Genomic DNA, 19,154 nt, shown 5'->3' with positions numbered 1-19,154 from the left:
CTCCCTTATTCAGGGCATACAAAAGATATATTACCTTTCCCTTCTACCTTAGTCTTGGCCTTTCCTTTTCTCTTTCTTGATTAATCCCCCACCCAGCTCCAAATTTTACCTGTTTTCTGGTTGTCCTTCCTTCTTGTTTCTTTGGCATTTCTGTTTTAAGCGCTTTTTAAATTCGTCATTAGAACTGTCTCCCTTCACTACTCCCTTCACTCTCTTAATGGCTTTCAATATAAATCTAGTCTCACCCAGATGATAACCTGAAGACTAAATGGCATCTGGCCTCATACATGCAAACAGAGCTAAAACAGTATGAATAAGCTAACAAGAGAACAAATTTTAATATCTGATTAACTTGTACAAACATAATATCTGAACAATATATAACATAGGAACTATCTTCATCCAAAAGGAAAACCTAGAAACTCAGTAACTTTTAAGGTAGGTGCACAGTGAGGTTTAGAGGTTTAATGATTAAGAATCATTGCTTTGGAGGAAATTTTATATATATAAAAGAATCTAATGAAATCCACAGACCAATCCTAGGAAACATACATATACAAAATTCTGTGAGAAATTTATGAGAGTTCACATCCCATCCAAATGCCATCCACAGAAGTCCCTCCCCTAGAGGCCCAAGGACTCCCAGGCTAAAACAAAAAACAAAAAACTTGCCTTAAAATATTCTTTTAGTTAGAAATTTCCATACTAATAAGTTATACATGCAGTGATCATTGTGAAGCCTTTCTACCAAACTACTAAAATCAGTAGCTATTATTTTTATTCTCAAATAGTGAAGAACTTTATGAAGAGGGTTATTTCAACTAGTATCTGTTCACCACACTTCCTAACACCTTTTGAAAAGGTTTCATGAGTAAAGGTTTCATGAGTAGACGGTCATTCGGTGGTGACACAATTTGCAGAGGACATTATGAGGAAGATGACAGGACAGAAAAGCAAAGGAGTGGAGTATTTGAAATAATGTAAGTAAAGGGACATATACCATGCTATGTACATGATAGTGCTTGATAAATGACACTGAATTAATTCAGGAACCTTTTTTAATTAAATGTGTAAAAAGTAGCCCTCGTTCCACAAGCTCAAAACCAGATAATCGTATGACGGTATATAACTGGCATATTTATAAACTGTATCCACCACAATCCATATTACATTCAATGCCTGCATATTTACATGACACCTTACTGCAAAGTAAAGTACAAAATTAACTCCCATCATTTTAGTTCAGCACATATGAGATACAGTTTCAAAACAAAGGTAATTTTTTCAACCAAAAAAACCAAAGAAACATTTTTCAACCAAAATGCCAATTCATTATTCTATACAAAAACACAAGACTAATTACAAGGGTTCCATTCAGGTATAGACAGTAAGATATCTTTTTATGCCTCTGAAATGCAGTTGAAGTTTTAGATTTAATTACCAGGGTAACAGTACTTCTAATTTACAATTAACCTGAAAATAGATACTAATATGTATTTTTGACAGTTTAAAGAATCTTTAAAACTTAAATACAATTCTCAAAGTACATGGACCTTGCCATTCATTCAATAAACATGATCTAAATAATACAGATCACAAAAGTTCAGTTAATTATCCAGAATTCTGTATCTATTTCCCGCCTGTTATTTGTTTCAGTCTTAAATCTATGTATCAAAAGCAGCACTTCAGAATTTCATAGGTTTAATTCCTAGAGTTACTGAATAGCTTCTAAACTATTTCATTCCTTATAAATATGAACTACTAGATAGTCCATATCAGAGGTTCCCTGCATCAGAATTATCTGAGATGTTCTTTAAAATTTGCACAGGCCCTACCTGTAAGTGTTCTTCCACTTGTCTGGAAGAACAGAATCTTCCAGCATGTCTGGTTCCTTTTAAAGTTCCCAAGTCATAATGACACAGCCTAGTGTGAGAACATCTCACCTAGACCCCTAGATCAGTAGTTCTCAACTTTTAAGGCACATCAGAATCACTTGGGGAAACTTAAAAAAAAAAAGCATAATAGAAAACAGATTTGCTTCCGTAGATCGAGAGTGGTGTTCAGGAACCAGCATTGTCACTAATCACTGCAGCTGGTCCACAAACCACTCTGAGAAACAACAGGCAGCCTGTGTCAGGTTACAAATGAGTACATCAGCAATTTAGGTGACATTGTCCTACATGTGCTAATAAAACCTGCCCTAGGCAGTTTTAGCTAGTGTTTGAGGGCGATGTGTAGCCTTTCAAATAAAAAATATTTATATTCCTAAATGTAAGGTCAAAGTCAAGCGAATTGTGAGATCACAATTCATTCATTAAAGAAGGGAAAGACTTTTAAGCTATCTAAACCTTTAAACAGGCCAGTTCTTAGCACTCAACTCGAATGCCTTCTCCATCATGAGCCTCACACATGATCAGAGGCAGTGATTCCAGCTTACCAAAACTGTCACATAGATTATAAAAGATATACATTCTAATCACACACCTTTACAGGTTCTGTACAGACTCTATGTAATAGAGATTGGAGACCACTTGGATATTAAATGATACTAAAACAGTGAATAATATACTCTCAATTTTAAACAACAAAGCATCATAATATTTCCCTCACATAAGTTTCTACCTCTAATACTGGGGGCAGGGGCAGAGGGCCTAGAAAACACTACAGGTATCATGTTGAAGTGTTGTGAAGAAGCTATTCCCTAACTTTCCATGATTCTTGTCATCGTCTATTAAACGCATAATTAAGAATTTTTTAAGAGCACAGAAAAAGTAATGACATGTAAGGCCAAACAGAAAATCAGAGAATAGATAGAATTAGTGACCAGACCTTCCATTTGGGAAGCTGGAGTCATTATCTTATCTGTGTCTTAGACAACTGCATCTCAGTGTGTTACAACTCTTACTAAGTATTATAAATATTTAAGCATATATGAGTATATGAGAGCTCTACCACCTCCAATGAACTTTAAACATCGATATAATCTACTTGGAACCCAGAAACACATAAGAACTGAACAGCAACAGCAAAGCTAGGAAGCAGACAGGGTACATGGTTAGTGGAATCTATCTGGCATCTTGCTCACCTATCCTATGTCTAAGATGCTATTATTTCCTGTGTGCACACTTTTCTATCACGCTCTTCACAAAGGCTTATACTACCTTCTTTCCAGGGACATATGTAATTAAACAGTTGGTATTTCTTCTTAACCAAGCAATGAAAAGGCAACTACCAAAAACAAGCATTGTACTACCAAAAAGGGAAGTTGTTCCGTAAGTCAGAAACTGAAACTTTTAAATCCACATATATTAAGAAGCTAAAAAATTCAGACTAATTTTTAACCACTAAGAGTCTAGACTATTAAAATGGCCAAACCATTTTCCTTATGAATTATTCAAGGCCAAAATAATGAATTTTAAAATTAAGCAAAACAGAAGTTAAAAAATTACATATAAATATCCAAAAAGAAAAGAACCTTTTTCTTTTAATGGCTGAAATGAAGATAAAGAGACAGCACCACTGGGGAAAGGATTTCAAAATGTGACACAATCTGATAAGGCACTACCATAACTTCAATCTACACTTAGGTCATCTTAAATACAAAGAATATGGGACGGGGAAGGAAGAACACAAACACATTCAACTTTTCATGTCCTCTTAGCTGGTTTGGCAGTTAATTGCTTTTCTCTTTCAAATTCCTTCTCTCGTTGCTGCTCCCTTTCCAACTCTTCTTTTTGCCTCTTCTGCTGAAGTTTAAGTGCTCTTTTCTATGTCAAAACAAATTTAAAAACCAAGAGAATAATCAAGGCTTATAGGTTATGGCCTAATTTAAAAGTAACAGTGCTTTCAGAGAAGACAAGAAGTGACTCTGTGGCATCTTACTATGCTGATGGAGAGTGACTTCAGTGGGCTATAGGGGGGACTTGATAATATGGGTGAATGTAGTAACAACAATGTTTTTCATGTGAAACCTTCATAAGAGTGTATATCAATGATACCTTAATAAAAATATAAAATATAAATAGATAAATAAAAGTAATAGTGCTTTTCTATTTACAGTAGCCAAGATATGGAAGCAACCTAAGTATCCATCAGTAGATGAATGGATAAAGAAGATGTGGTACATATACACAGTGGAATATTATTCAGCCATAAGAAGAAAACAAATCCTACCATTTGCAACAACATGGATGGAGCTGGAGGGTATTACGCTCGGTGAAAAAAGCCAGACGGAGAAAGACAAGTACCAAATGATTCCCCTCATTTGTGGAGTATAAGAACAAAGAAAAAGTGAAGGAACAAAACAGCAGCAGAATCACAGACTCCAAGAAGGGACTAGCAGTTACCAAAGGGAAGGGGATGGGGAGGGAAAGAGAAGGGGACTAAGGGGCACTATAATTAGCACACATAATATAGGTAGGTCAAGGGGAAGGCAGTATAGCATGGAGAAGACAAGTAATGGCACTATAGCATCTTACTATGCTGATGGACAGTGACTGTAATGGGGTGGCAGGGGAGACTTGATAATATGGGTGAATTTTGAAACTACAATGTTACTCGTGTGAAACTTTCATAAGATTGTGTATCCATGATACCTTCATAAAAAAAAGTAATAATGCTTTGACTTGAAGTAATCAATACATATTAATAAATTTCATATTTAACTTTAAAATTTGTTCTGAGTAATTTAAGATCCGCTTGATACAAAAAAGTTTGTTACTCCAAACTCTTATTAAATGAGAATTGCAGTGACATTCAGAGAATACAAGCCTACTAGCCTAACCATTAGTAGAAAACACAGAGTAGGATCAAAAGAATGTGTTTGAAAAGAAAACAATGTACCAAGAATAAGAATGTTATTGTATATTGATATATAAGAGGTCAGGAAATGAATACTTAAGAAAAACAGGTAATTAAACCTCTACTTTTATAAAGAATGTGATATAATTTTCAACTCACCTTTAACTTTGATGTCTTTTCATGAAGCATCAGCATCTCTTTTCTTATATTCACCAATTTGGCATGATAGTGTTTAGCTTCAGTGAACTTAACATGAAAAATTACACAAAAAGTCAAGTTAAAATAGACCAAAATATCAAAATGGATAAAAAAATTAATGCCTCAATTACAGTTCACTCTTACTAAATAGGTCAAATTTTTTAAAGTCTTTTCTTCATATTTAATTCTATTTAAACTATTAGTAAGCTTTTGAAAACACTTGATTCAGTTCAGGTTGTTAAAAAAGTTACTAAACATAAAATAGACATTTATATTGTGTACAGATAACATTTTGCTTTAAAAACATACAATATAATTGTAAAATTTTAGTAAAACTATCCAATAATGCTGCTAGTTTCATTTAAGAAAAGTAAACACTCTCTGCTGTCTTTATAAGAGAAATCCTGAGCCATAGGATGGTTAAGCAAAATGTCTGCCTATCAGGACAAAAAACCAAGTCACGGCCAGAGAAAAGTCCATGAGAGGGCTATGGGCCAATCTGGTCAGCGCCTGGGCTTCTGAAGTCAGACCAAGCACAGTCACCTCTGTTGGGATACTTTTCTTCCCAAGGAGTGATGGTAATAGACTTTCCATCTCAGCCAGACATGGGAGAGAAGGTAAAGAGCACCTAATTCTCAGGAGGCAAGATGACATAAGGGGAAGACCAGATAACAGAAAAGAGAGCAGTGTCAGTAGAGAGACCGCCACCCTCATAGTTACAGGTCAAGTCATAGCCTGAAGAGCTCTAGAGCTCACAGACCCTCTTTCTCTCTGGGTCTTCCAGTATTCAGTTCCTAAATGATAATCAAAATCATTCTTGGGCTAAGAAGAAAAAAGAGGGAGACTTAGTTTCTTCTCCTTCAGACCAAAGCAACAGCACAATTGATCCTAGGACTGTGCAGGTAAGATCCACTTATAGGCAGATTTTTAAAAATAAATATATTGGAAAATTTTGGGGAATTTGCAACAATTTGAAAAAAATTTTTTCTCTTATTGTAAAAATACATATGTAATACATATAACATACAAAATATGTGTTAATGGACTGTTTATGTTATTAGTAAAGCTTCCAGTCAACACTAAACTATTATTAAGGTTTTGGGGGAGTCAAAAGTTATATGCAGATTTTCTACTGTTCAGGGGTCAGCCCTCCCAACCCCCATGTTGTTTAAGGGGCAGCTATACTACGTCTGCCATTTATCATTCATTCATTCAATGACTCTTCATTCTTTTGCAACATGAACTCTAGGGAAGACAAAAGTAGGTCAGTGGAGCCTTGCCCACCTCCTTCACAAGTCAGGAACTATTGAGTAGGAGGTTTTGTGTTTACTACCAAAGGCCTCTGCCTAATCCTAGAGAAGGTGGACTTTGTTTTTGATTCTTATAAAAAGAAAACATTAGTAGCCATATTGTTCAGAGAAAAGTCTGTTTTTCGACATCTGTATGAAAGTCCACAAAATCATGCAAACCAAGCCATTTCTAATGTTCAAGGTAAAGAGAGAGGTAGCCACAAGTTCCTTATTTTTGTTAATTCCCAAAGTGTATTAATTCTTTCTTAAAGTGTATTAGTTCCCCTCATCAAAAGCTATGAAGCTTCTGATGAAACTTCAACTATCATCATTTACAATGAAAGATGTAAAGGGTCTCTATAGTTTCCATATTAATTTGTTACGGCATTATGAAAATGCCATACAATTAGATAAAATGCTAATTTTAAAAACCATGTAACTGATAGAGATGCACTTTGGTTAAGAGGAAAAATAGTACCCCAAAAGTTTCTTACTTACTTAGTTCTCTTCTGTAAGTCTTTAATTATGAGCAGCTCTACTCCAGATTTTCTTAAATAAGTTCAATTTCCTTTCACAAATTCAACATTTGGGAGAAACAACTCAAGACAATGGAACATTCTAGGTCTCATAAAGGAAATGGAAGTTCTAGTAAAGTTCTAGTTCTAGTGATGTAAATCAAGGTTTCCTGTTAAACAGCCAATTCTAAACTTTAAAAATTCAAGGAAAAGACCCTAAATATACATAAGTACAAACTTGGGGGGATAACCTAACTATTTCTAAAACAAGCTGTCACTAAGCTCCATCAACTAAATCATACTTACCAGAGCATTAATATCCAACATAGAATGACATTCTTTAAATTTTGAAATCTCTTGCTCCAGTGTGTCTAATAATACAACTTGGTTCTGTCTGCAAGCAAACAGCCAAAATAAATTTTACATACTTTAAGTTTTGGTTCACATTCATCTTGGTTAATGTTAAAGGTAGAAATAAAGCTGAAAATTTACTGATTCTCCAAGGCTTATTTGGTTTAGCAGAATCTTTTTCAAAATAATATTCCAAAGTCATATTCTAATAACTAAATGTATCTTTTATTATTGCCTCAATTTCATATTCTAATAATTAAAACTATCAAGTCATTTAAAATTATTTTATTGCTTGTTATTTCTAGCAACTCTCTGTATTATCTCCCCCAAATTTTTTTTATTACCTTGCCCAAGACACTTGATGTTTTATATATATTAGAATTGCAGCACTGCCACAAAGGAAATGAGGAGCAATGACTTTTTAGAGTTGAGAAAAATGCAAGTTCAAGGGATGATAAGTCAAAAGAGATAAATAAAAATAAAAACAAAATCAAGATTCTCTTCCAGTAACTAGTTGTGTGATATTGGAAATTTATTTTCTGTATTTCCTAATTCCTTTATTTATAAAGTGAGAGGGTCAGACCAGGTAATTTCTAAGGTTCCTCGTTAAATTTTTGATTCAAAACCTTCTACTGAGGAAGAGAAGCCAACTTCATCTCCAGATCAATATGCCAGGATTAGAGTAGTAAGTGGCACTGAGGGGTCACCTAATTAATATTTTAAAGAATACTGTAGACAAAAAAGAATATGACATGAATTGCTTACAAAATTATGCTAGACAGACACCAATGATGAAAAAAAGTTAATAGCAATGAAGAGATTAATGGTCATCTCCAACACCTCCACCACCCAGCTCTGGGTCTGACATACACCAAGGGCTCAAGTTTGACCCTTCAGCTCTGACTGGACACCACCAAAAGTCAAACACAGAATGTATAAGAGGAGAACCCAGCAAGTCAATGATCCAACATTAGCAAGATAGCAAAAACAGGCTGTTACAACTGGAAAATAATAGAGAAAAATCAATGAAATCAAAAGTTGATTCTTCAAAAGATCAATAAAATTGATAAACCTCTAGGCAGAATAACAAGAAAAAAAAGAAAGATCACACGAACTACTAACACAAATTTATAGAAGAGGAATCACTGTTACTAACCCCAGAGATATTAAAGGATAATAAAGGAATACTTTCAACAACTCTAAACTCACAAATTTGATAACTTAGATGGAAATTACTAATTTCTTGAAAGACATAAACTACCAAAATTTACACAAGGAAAAAGAGATGATCTAAATAGGTCTGTATTTATTAGAGAAATTAAAATAATAAGTAATAATCTTCCAAAAATGAAAATACCAGGACCAGATGGCTTCACTGGTGATTTCTAACATGTAAGGAAGAATTTACCAATTCTTCACAATCTCACCCAGAAAACAAACCTTTCCTAGCTTATTCTATGAGGACAGTACCCTAAAACCAAAACTAAATAAAAGACATTACAAGAAAAGACAACTACAGACAACTAATTTTCATGAACATATATGCAAAAATTCTCAAAAAATATAATACATTGATTCCAACATACATAAAAAGAATTATACACCACAATCAAGTAGAATTTATTCCAAGTATGCAAAGCTGGTTCAGCATTTGAAAATCAATCAGTGTGATCCAATGCATCAACTGGCTAAAGAAAACTCTTATGGTCTTATCAGTTGGTGAAGAATTAACATTTGACAAAGTCTAATACCCACTCATGATTAAAAACCCTCTCAACAAACTAGGAAGAGAAACTTCTTCAACTTGATAAAGAGCATCTAAAAAGCCCTACAGCTAACAACTTGTGAGAAGCTAGATGCTTTCTCCCTAAGATCAGAAGCAAAGGAAGGATGTCCACTCTCACTACTCCTATCAACATTGTTCTGGGAGTCCTAGCTAATTCAGTAAGACAAGAAAAGGAAATAAAAGGCACACAGTTTGGAAAGGAAGAATAAAACTGTCTTTATTCACAGATGACATGATTGCCTATGTGGAAAATTCTAAAGAGTCAACAAAAAACCCTCCTGTAACTAATATGTGAGTATAGCAAAGTTTCAAGATACAAAAGCCAGTTGCTTTCCTACATATCAGCAGTGTATAATTAGAATTGAATATCAATGCCATTTACAGTAACTCCCCCTCAGATGAAATATTTGGTATAAATCTAATAATATATGTTTAGAACCTATATGTAAAAACTATGTAATTCCAATGAAAAAATTTAAAAAGACCTAAATAATGTAGAGATATTCCAAGTACATGGAATAAAAGTTTCAATATTGTTAAGATACCAATTCTTCTCAATTTGAGCTATGGATTCAATGCAATCTCAATTTAAATCCCAGCAAATTATTTTGCAGATATCAACAAAATGATTCTAAAATTCACATGGAAAGGCAAAGACCTAGAAGAGCCAACACATACTGAAGGAGAATATAGCTCAAAGATTTACACCACCCTTTTTCAGGACTTACTATGAAACTATAGAAATCAAGACAGCATGGTATTGGTGAAAGAAGAGACACATTGGTCAACAGAACAGCATAGAAAGCTTTATAAAGACCCACACAATACTCTCAACTGCCCTTTGACAAAAGAGCAAAGGTAATGCAGTGGAGAAATGACAGCATTTTCAACAATGGTGAGGGAACAACTAGACATAGATTTGTAAAGAAATTAACCTAGAGACAGACATTATACCTGTCATAAGAATTAACTCAAAACAGATCAAAGATCTAAACATAAAATGTAAAACTCTAAAATTCCTAAAAGAAAACACAGGAGAAAATCTGTATGACCTAGGTTTGGTAATGAATTTTTACAGGCAATACCATGAAAGAAAGAATTGGCAAGTCAGACTTTTAAGATTAAAAATGCCTGTTCAGTAAGAGACAACATTAAGAGAATGAAAGACAAGTCATACACTTGGAGAAAATATTTGCAAAACACATCAAAAAGTATATGAAGAAATATTAAAACTCAACAATGAGAAAATAAACAACCAATTTAAAAATGGGCAAAAGATCTGAACAGACACTTGTTGCATAATCATGAAATTATGAACATGTTTGATCTTTGATTTAGGTTCCTGGCCCATGGAACTTCTCAAACAACAGGATTATCTTTGTTATTCATGAGCCCCTTGGATCACACCTAAGTTTATGCTAATGAGATGACTTATGATGGTCCCTGGTCAAGATGGGGGCTGGTCCTGCCAGGAAGATGAATCACGTGGTTAAAGGTTTGGGGATTTGAGCCATACAATATATCAGCCCATTCTCCAGGGAAGGGAGGCAGGCTGGAGATTGAGTTCAATTACATGACGAATGAGTCAATCAATTATGCCTACATAATGAAGCCCTATAAAAACTTCTAGACACCAAAGTTCAGTACGGGGCATCCTGCTTGGTGAGCACATTCATATGCCAGAAGGGTGACATGCCCTAGTTTCACCAGAAGGCACAGCTCTGTGTTTGGGATGCTCCCAGACCTTGACTATGATTCTTCTTTTGGCTGGTCCTGATCTATATTCTTTATAATAAAACTGTAATTGTATGTACAGTGCTTTCATGATCCATAAGTCTAGACACTCTAGGAGACAGTTAAAGAGAATATTTAGCTACAATATGGTAGGGCAGAAATGACTAAACTTTCATTCCTTTGAAGCTTTGTATTATATGGTAAATGTGCTGAGGGTGATTATGAAGACTTGAAGCAGTATCTAAGGAATGATTCTCTGAGAAAAAAGCTATTTTCCAAGGCTGGATTACCTCCAAGGGAACTCCACTAAGTCTATTCATAATTGTGCCTCCCTGGCTACTTTTAGGCACCTGGATTTCAGAACCTCTTTTTCTTTTCTTTCCAATGTTCTTAAATGACAAATACATATAAAAGAATATTCATAACCTTTCTTATATATAAAGCTAAATTATATTTCTTCCCTATTGTTAGCTACAAAGTAAACTTCATTTCTATGTATCACTACCTTCTACTTCACCTATGTAGGCCTGAAAAGTGACTTAAGGAAGATTAAGGTAGAGCCAGGACTAGAAAGCAGGTACCTCTCAGTCCAGCATTCCTTCCCCAATATTTATGAATCATGACATTTGTACAGAGATGGATGAAAGCAGCAGCTACTAGGAAACATTTCTCTTTTTCTTTCCTCTGCAATCTGGTTATCTTTCCTTAACACTCAAGATATTTAACAACTGCTTATTCATCATATCCAACTGCTAATTCTACCACTACCTGTGTAATCTTTTTCAATATACTTAACTTCTCTGAACCTCAGTTTCCTCAATTGTAAACAGGGATAATACTAGGTATGTCACAAAGGAGGTGTCAGGATTAATTGAGATGTGGTATGTAAAGTGCTGGGCATGTAGGACATATTGTTGTAAACATCATCATCATCATTTGTCTGGGTGCCTAGAAAGATAATTGGGGCTATTCAAAACACTAAATTTTAGCCAGTGTCTTCACCAATTAAACTCTGCAATTAAACCTTGATTCCCATTTTCCTGTAATTATTACCCAAGTATGTTTTGCTTGCAGTTTCTTCAAATCCAAGGATTACAACATTATTTTCTAATATTTATCGAATGGACATAGTTGTTGATTATTCCTCTCCTTTTGCCCTAATAAAGGCTTTTGAGAAAAGTTTTCAAAAGGTAGGTATTAGAGCAGCAGCAATTCATAACCAGTTTAAAGCTGACCACCACAAAAAGAAATGACAGGCCAGTTTACCCAATCCAGAGAGGTCCTGATCCAAGGGGAAACAGAAGCTCAGTCCACTGTTTCTGTGTGGTAAGTGGTGAAGTCAGGGCATACATTTTGCATACTTATCCCACGCTAGGAATTCCATTCTTATCCTGCTCTTCTCTTAGCGTCTCTTCCAATCCTTTATTTAGCTAATAGAGTTATCTAGGAATACTAGGAATGTTACTAGGAATCAATACAGGAATTATCTAGTTATACTAGGAATGAAATGGGTCACCTCAAAAAAAGACACCTAAGGATTTGGCAAGTCATGTGAACCAGCGATTAAGAACAAATGTGTCTTTTATACAGGCAATTTTGCCATCCTACTCTGAAACAGATGTATAACCATCCCGCAACATTCCCAGTTGGCAATATTTTCATAAAATAATGGCAAAACACCAAAACTAATTAATGAGTCTAGAAAATATCTAGGGGTACTTCTTAAAAGACACCAAACACTCTAGGAGTATTCATTTCACTTTTTACCTTTACTATATACTTATCCACCCCCACTTGCCATCACTAAAGATACAGAAATACTCAATTGTATGAAATGTTACAAAATATTATATCTTAATATAATACATAGTTATACAGTAAATTATGACTAGGCCAGATGGGAAATTAGTGCATCTATGGCTTGGGTTAGCTCACGTGAGTTCCTGGAGGGCTTGTTTTGACCTCTGCAGATCTGGCAGGTAGTGAGAAAGTAATCCTTCTGCCAGTTGCTCCACAGCTTTGTCTTCTACCATCATGTCCTCTATTAACCCTTCATCTGGAGAAGTGTCACTGAAACCTGTCCACAAGCAGAAATCAAATTCAGGAAGCTTTGCACTGACACCGGGGTAAGAGAGTAGTAAGGAGGGAGGGAAGGAGGCTGGTTGTGGGTTCAGAGCACATACACAGGACCCTAGAGGTATCCTTCCTTTCCTATTTTAACTCTTACCTTCTGAGCATCCTCTAAAAAGCACGTTATGAACGCTCAAATATGTTAAATTACTAGTATAAGGTAAAGTCTAGGTTAAAATAACATTACATATGCAAAATTCTGTATGTTTATGTATTTTTCAAGGCAGAGGATTTATAGTTTTCAATGGATCATTAAAGAAGTCAGAGACCTAAAAGTGGGAAAAAGTGGGAAATTATTCTTTTCAAAAGCATGCAGAAATTATATATATTTACTTTTTAAATGCAATGCCTATAAATATTTCTTGGCAAATTATGGAAGTGAAAATATGGATCAACATTCATTTTGCATATAGCTTGATTATGTTATTTACATGTAAAAGGGAGGTTGCTTTGTCATTTGTTAGAGAGATTCTCTGAAAATTTCTCCTCTTAAGAGTCAGCACCTTAGTTTAGAAAATAGTGTTTAATAATCATCTTGTGTGTAAATCTAGATGTAATGTCAGGAACTATGCCTCATGCTCCTCATCTGAGTAGTAACTGTGCAGGTACTTAGCAAGGCATTCAAAATGAATACCCAACAATCACTACTCCACTCCTACCAAGAAAAGTACAAAACAATTTCTAAACAGGGTTTGATGAATGGTTTGTAAAATTTTAGAATCAGTGGTTTAGAATGAGAAAGAAAAGTTAGATGGTCACATTATTGGAATTAAACTCTAAAAGCATTTGAAAACTAATATTAAACTCAGAAATATCTCTCTAATCATAATCTGGTGATAATCAGTAACATCAAGTTAGATCATTATATAGAATACATTTATCACAACACATAGCCCATCTCCAAATACAGTTTTTACCACAGACATAAATTTTGGCAAGAGGAAAATAACATGCTGTCATATTCAAAATAAGCTTTTATTTTGCTTTCAGAGACCGAAATAGAATAGTATGGTTTTTATTCTGATCCTGAGAAACACGAACAAACTTTGGAATTCTCAAAGTTGCCAGGCAATATAAATAGGTAAGAGCAATATATACTGAAGCAGTCCACAAATGAAAAACATAATGGGAAGAGTAAAGCATTTATAGATATTGCTAGTGATGTACCATCAGAGGGAAAGTGAATAAAGTATATCTGGGAATGAATGCAGTTGCTTAAGGCTTGATTACATTAACAGCACAAGTAGCAACTCAAAGAAAATTTTTTAGAAAATTACAGGTAAATAATGAGGATATTTCAACTTTAAAGAATAACAATTAATCCACCCCCCTTACAATATATATATTCTAACCTAACCTCCAAAGTAACGGTATGTGGAGGTAGGGCCTTTAGAGAGTGATTAGGTTTAGATGGGGGCATGAGGATGGGGCCCCATGACGAAAGTACTGCCCTTCAAAGAAGAGGAAGAAAGACCAGGACTCCCCCCACCATGTTAGGACACAGTGAGAAGGCAGACACCTGCATGATCAAAGAGGAACCTCACCAGGAAACTAATCAGCTGGCTTCTAGATTTTTGACTCTGTAGCCTCCAAAAATGTCTATTGTTTAAACCACCCAGCCTATAGTAACATTACAGCAGCCCAAACAGACTAAGACACCCTACCCTTGGGTATTTGGGTTATTTTCACTTTGTGCTATTTCAAGCAATAGTGCAGTGAGCTTCCTTGCCTGTTTTTGCATACTGTTTTTGTAGGTAAATTCTCAGTAGATTGATGGGACAAAGGGGTTATGCATTTTTTAAAAGAGACACTGCAAAACTTCCTTCCTAAGAAACGGCACAATTTACACTCCTACCAACATTCTGTGAGGGCTACTATTTCCAAATGGGAAAGAATTCTAAGACAGGAGTAGAAGGATTCAATATAGGTAAAGAAAGCAGCATAAGAAAAGGTAAAAATAGAGGATTGCTCTGGAAAGAGAAGTAGTTTGGAGTATCTGGTGCATGGGGTATATGCAGTAGTGAACTATTAAGACTATGGGGCCAGCCTTGAGTGCCGATCTAACCGGTTTGGCCCTTTGTTTAGTAAGTAGTAAGGAACTACTTAAGGTTTCCACGCAAGGAAATGATGTGACTGGGGATTTATTTTGGGGCAGTGATGTGAGAGCAGTAGGACAGATGTAGTAGAATAAAAAACTGGAATAGACTAGCCTTACAACTGTTATGGGTGAAAATACAAAAAGAAGATGGAAATTGTATAGTAGAATCCCCTAGACTAAATAGAGGTAGGAAGTGAGAGGAAAGAGTCAAGAGTAATGTCAAAGTTTAAAATGAGAGTGACATGGCACTCTTAATAGGATCAGACATCTTTTATTTATGTACATGCTGCATGTGAAGTTGGTGCAAAATAACCATATCAAAGTAACCAGCAGGCAGATGGAGTAAGAGAACACATATATACAAAGAAATGATATTTATAGAAGCAATTTATGAAGGTGTGAAGAGAGAGAAAGCAAGACTAAGAAAGGGCTGAGAGCACTATTTTGAGGGAACCGCCATATTTCTCGAATAGGAGGTAAAAGAAAAGGTACAAAGTCCTTCAGTCTTTCTTATCCAGGGCTCCTCATCTGAACCACAGAACACAGAAACTGCTTCGAATGACTATTTTCTCAATTCTCCCAAACATGGTGCATAAATAGTACCATTCTGGAGGTCGAACGGATGCCTCATGGCATTAGGGCTTTAAGTCCCTGCAGAATTTGGGCTGAGAAAGGCTTCTGGAGGAACGGGGATGCATAATAGTCAACAAGAAAGCATTTCATGAGTGAATGGTCAATGATACTGGATACATCAACTCTCTGAATTGAATCATCCTTCCGATAGATTCACCCTCAACCACTAATGTACAACAAATAATGCGTTGGAGCAAACATACAAATTTAGAATGACTTCACCATCAACAGCACCCCAAACAACGCTTCCCCTCCTGACCCCCACTCCCCACCCATTCAGCTGAGCAGCGGGCCGCCGCAGTTCCCCACTTCCGCGCTGGGGCCCGAGTCTCCGGGCCGCAGCGTCAGAAAACCACCAATTCCCGCGAAGCGGCCCCGGAGACCCACCCACTCGGATCCCAGCCGCCCGCCACGCCCCACAGCACGTACCCGACGTCGGCTCCCCGTACTCCATGCCGTCGGGTGGCCCTGTCAGGACCCCGTCTGGGGACGGCGGCCCAGGAACACTCATGTCCTCCCGCTGGGAACAGGGAAGAGGCAGTTGTGGAGACAGATGTAGTAAGGGGGAACTGAGCACGTACAGAACCCAGCCGGACAGAAACGGCTGTTGCACCCGGACGTGACGAAAGCGGAAGATGGGCTCGGGGCACGTGATGCAGATCCGCCCACCACCACCGCCGTCCGGTTTCCACCACGCCGTCTCACTGCCGCAGCTGCTGCTCCGGGGCTGCCGAGCTGGCGTGGTTGGGTTGAGGATGCTGTGGCTGTGGAGTCCGCTGGGCGGGGTTCGCGTCATTGCGAACGATTGTCTGGAGCGCGGGGAGAAAAGGAAGAGGGCGGTGACTGGAAGGGGCTGCTTCCAGGTGGGCCTCGGAGATGGGAGGAGGTTTGTGTTAAACGTGGGCGAGCAGTCCGGCTTTGTTCTCTGAGGCCAGGCACAGTTTTGACATTTTGTGTCTGTGTTAAGGAAACACCTTAAGAACAAGGATTGCATGTTTTCCCTGTGATTTGGATTAAAAAATTAAGCGTTTGGCCGTGTTTGAGCTTCAGTCTTGGTAATTGTGGGTTTGCCAGGATTCCAGTCTCGTTGATTTGAGTCCTGGGTTGCATTTACTGAAAACTTAAGCCAAATTACAGGAAATTGCACTTGCTGAGATCCTGAGGGATGTTATCGTGAACTCTGATTAAAACACTTAAAGATGTGCAGAAGCAGTCTCAAACGGAATAAAACGATCAGCTCTATGCCTTCCCTACCTTATACCCCCTCACCTCGACTAATGTACACCACAACTGCCTGTACAGTTTTTCTATGCTGCAGCCAAAAGTCTCCAAAAAATCGAGAATTTATGTCAAGCCTCAGAAATTTGGCCCTGCTCCCCATTGCTCTTAGAAGTGCTTTCATACCCCTCAGTCCTTTGGCCTCCTTTCCTCTCAAGAATTAGCTCCTCCATCCCCACAACATGTAACTGCTGTTTCAAGACAAAGGGTAATCAAGGTTGTTAGTCACCTGCCAGTAAAAGTGACTATCCTAGATTATTAAGTGACCCAATGTAATCACAACGGCCTTGAAAACTGAGGCAGAAGAGAAGAGTCAGGAGGTAGGTGTGACTATGAAGAATGATTAGAGAAGGCAACATGGCGGCCAGGGTTGTGGTGACCTCTAGAAGCTGGAAAAGAGAAGGAAATGGATTCACCCCTACAGCCTCTAGAATGCAACTCAGCACCTTAATTTTATACCACTGAGATGTGTGTTGGACTTCTGAGCTATAGCACTATAAAATAATAAATTACTGTTTTAAGTTTGTGGTGATTTGTTACCATAGCAATAAGAAAATAATGCACTACCCTTCAAACATCCTTTGTTTCGTCCAAGCATACTCCTAAAATTATAACCTTTCATGTCTGCAGTGCTCTTGCCTCAGCCTGGAAAACTCTATTCTCAATGTCCTAAAAATCTTTCAAAGGTCAGACTAAATAACACGTTTAATTTAAAATCATTCACTGTCCCACCTCCCCTTTCAACTTTCAGAAGTTATAGTAATAACTTTTTCTCAACCACACATCATCCCCCGGCTACTTAGCAGTGAATCCATTCTTAGATTTGCAGTTTCCCTTGACTTCCTCCATTAGATTGTAGACGCCAAACAGAAACTTATTCACAAAGAACCATAATAGGTTTTCAGTATTTGCCAAATGAATGAAGTATTGATTCTCCAGCCCCAAATTCTAAATATCTATAATCTCCAAAGTCTGAATCACATAAGATGGCACTTGATAAACTGCCTGGGAACCTTAGTTGATTGTTAGTATTATCTCCCAACTAGATATTAAGGTCCTTCAGATCATGTCCTATAGGTTGTCTGTAACCTTTTTATCTCAGCACAATATTAAACATTACTTGTATTTTAAGATAACTGGTTATCTGAATTTAATGGATGAAATTAAAACTCACACTCCACCTATTTTTGTCATCTTTTCCTCTTCTATTTTGCATTAAGGAAAAATTCACATTAGAAATTTTGGTGAATGTTCCTTTTCAGCATTTTAACTTACTGTGACAAGTGAATCAGCTAAGGAGAACTTTCTGCTAGATCCATCTTGCTTTTCTCTTTCTCCTTTTCCTTCTTTACTCCCACAGATTTCAGTTCAATGCATCAAGTGCTGAGGATCCTCTGTGTTCCAGCCACCATGAAGCCAGCACTCCACACCCAAACACTGCTTGTGGCACGGAGCTCAAAACAACAGGCTGGAACTTGATGCCAGGGAAGTAAACACGGTTTGTTCATTTGTATATGTGTTTCAAAATGTCTTCATTTCCCCACTGATAGTGCCCATTCTCTTTTATGCACCAAAGATATAATTTACTTCAAATAGCTGAGTCCCTAAGATTGGACTAAGGACTGTAGGGTATAAAAAAAAAACAGGTAAAAATTCTGGTTCCTGTCCATCAGGACTTTAAATTCTACCATATAGATGTAGTAGAATTAACATGACAGTAAAGTGCTAGATTATGTGAAGCAGACCTAGAAGACTGTTGAAGACATAATGATGTCATATGAGTTTCCTATTAGAGCTGCAACAAATTACCACCAAACTTGGTAGCTTAAAACAACACAAATTTATTATCTTAGAGTTCTGAAGGTTTACAAGTCCAAAATCAGTCTCAGTAGGCTAAAATCAAGGTGTCAGCCGCACTGGTTACTTTTGGAGGCTCTAAGGAAGATTCCCATTCCTTTCTTTTCCAGCTTCTAGAGGCTGCCTGTACCACTTGGCTCATGGCTCCATGTCACATTGCATTTTCTCCCCTCCATGACCATTGCACATTGCCTTTAATCCTACTCTGTTCCTCCAGCCTCCCTCTTCAGGACCCTTGGGACTGAGTCCACCTGAATGACCTAGAATAATCTGCACATCTCAAAATCCTTAATTTAACCACATCTTCAAAGTTCCTTTTGACATGTAAGGAAACATTCACAGATTCTGGGGAATTGAAAGTGGACACCTTTGAAGAGCTGCTATTCAGCCAACCACAGATAAGCACTTGTGTGGTGCACAACTGAAGTAACTAGGGGAATTTTTGAAACTTAATAGAGGAAATGAACTTAAGCCATACCCTGAAG

The 19,154-nt window shown here is 36.9% G+C and overlaps 2 protein-coding genes and 1 long non-coding RNA gene across 4 annotated transcripts in view; 1 reads left to right on the top strand and 2 right to left on the bottom strand.

The window, feature by feature from the left end:
• SQOR (sulfide quinone oxidoreductase) overlaps positions 1-7,161 on the bottom strand; it is a 94,724-nt gene extending 87,563 nt beyond the window's left edge. The window contains exons 1-2 of the mRNA XM_037022187.2: positions 7,109-7,161; positions 4,960-5,046 (exon numbers count right to left, since the gene is read on the bottom strand). The gene's annotated coding sequence lies outside the window, so the exon portion shown is untranslated. The remainder of the gene's footprint in view (positions 1-4,959; positions 5,047-7,108) is intronic.
• On the bottom strand, positions 1,041-16,343 carry BLOC1S6 (biogenesis of lysosomal organelles complex 1 subunit 6). Its single transcript, XM_017665505.3, has 5 exons — positions 15,964-16,343; positions 12,609-12,750; positions 7,109-7,196; positions 4,960-5,046; positions 1,041-3,767 (listed from the first exon to the last, which is right to left on the bottom strand). The coding sequence occupies exons 1-5, from the start codon at positions 16,328-16,330 to the stop codon at positions 3,648-3,650; spliced, it is 804 nt and encodes a 267-aa protein (XP_017520994.3). The 5' UTR covers positions 16,331-16,343; the 3' UTR covers positions 1,041-3,647.
• Positions 16,210-19,020, top strand: LOC108400255 (uncharacterized). 2 transcript variants are annotated; one of them, XR_012120683.1, is made up of 3 exons: positions 16,210-16,397; positions 18,173-18,310; positions 18,887-19,020. It is a non-coding gene; the product is annotated as an uncharacterized lncRNA (long non-coding RNA). The 2 variants fall into 2 exon arrangements; XR_001853845.3 differs by lacking the exon at positions 18,887-19,020 and having other exon boundaries at positions 18,173-18,325.
• Positions 19,021-19,154: the final 134 nt, after the last annotated feature.

Source organism: Manis javanica, chromosome 8 (assembly GCF_040802235.1).
Source record: "Manis javanica isolate MJ-LG chromosome 8, MJ_LKY, whole genome shotgun sequence".
In the NCBI taxonomy this organism is placed as follows: domain Eukaryota; kingdom Metazoa; phylum Chordata; class Mammalia; order Pholidota; family Manidae; genus Manis; species Manis javanica.
This window is presented reverse-complemented; position numbering and strand designations above follow the sequence as displayed.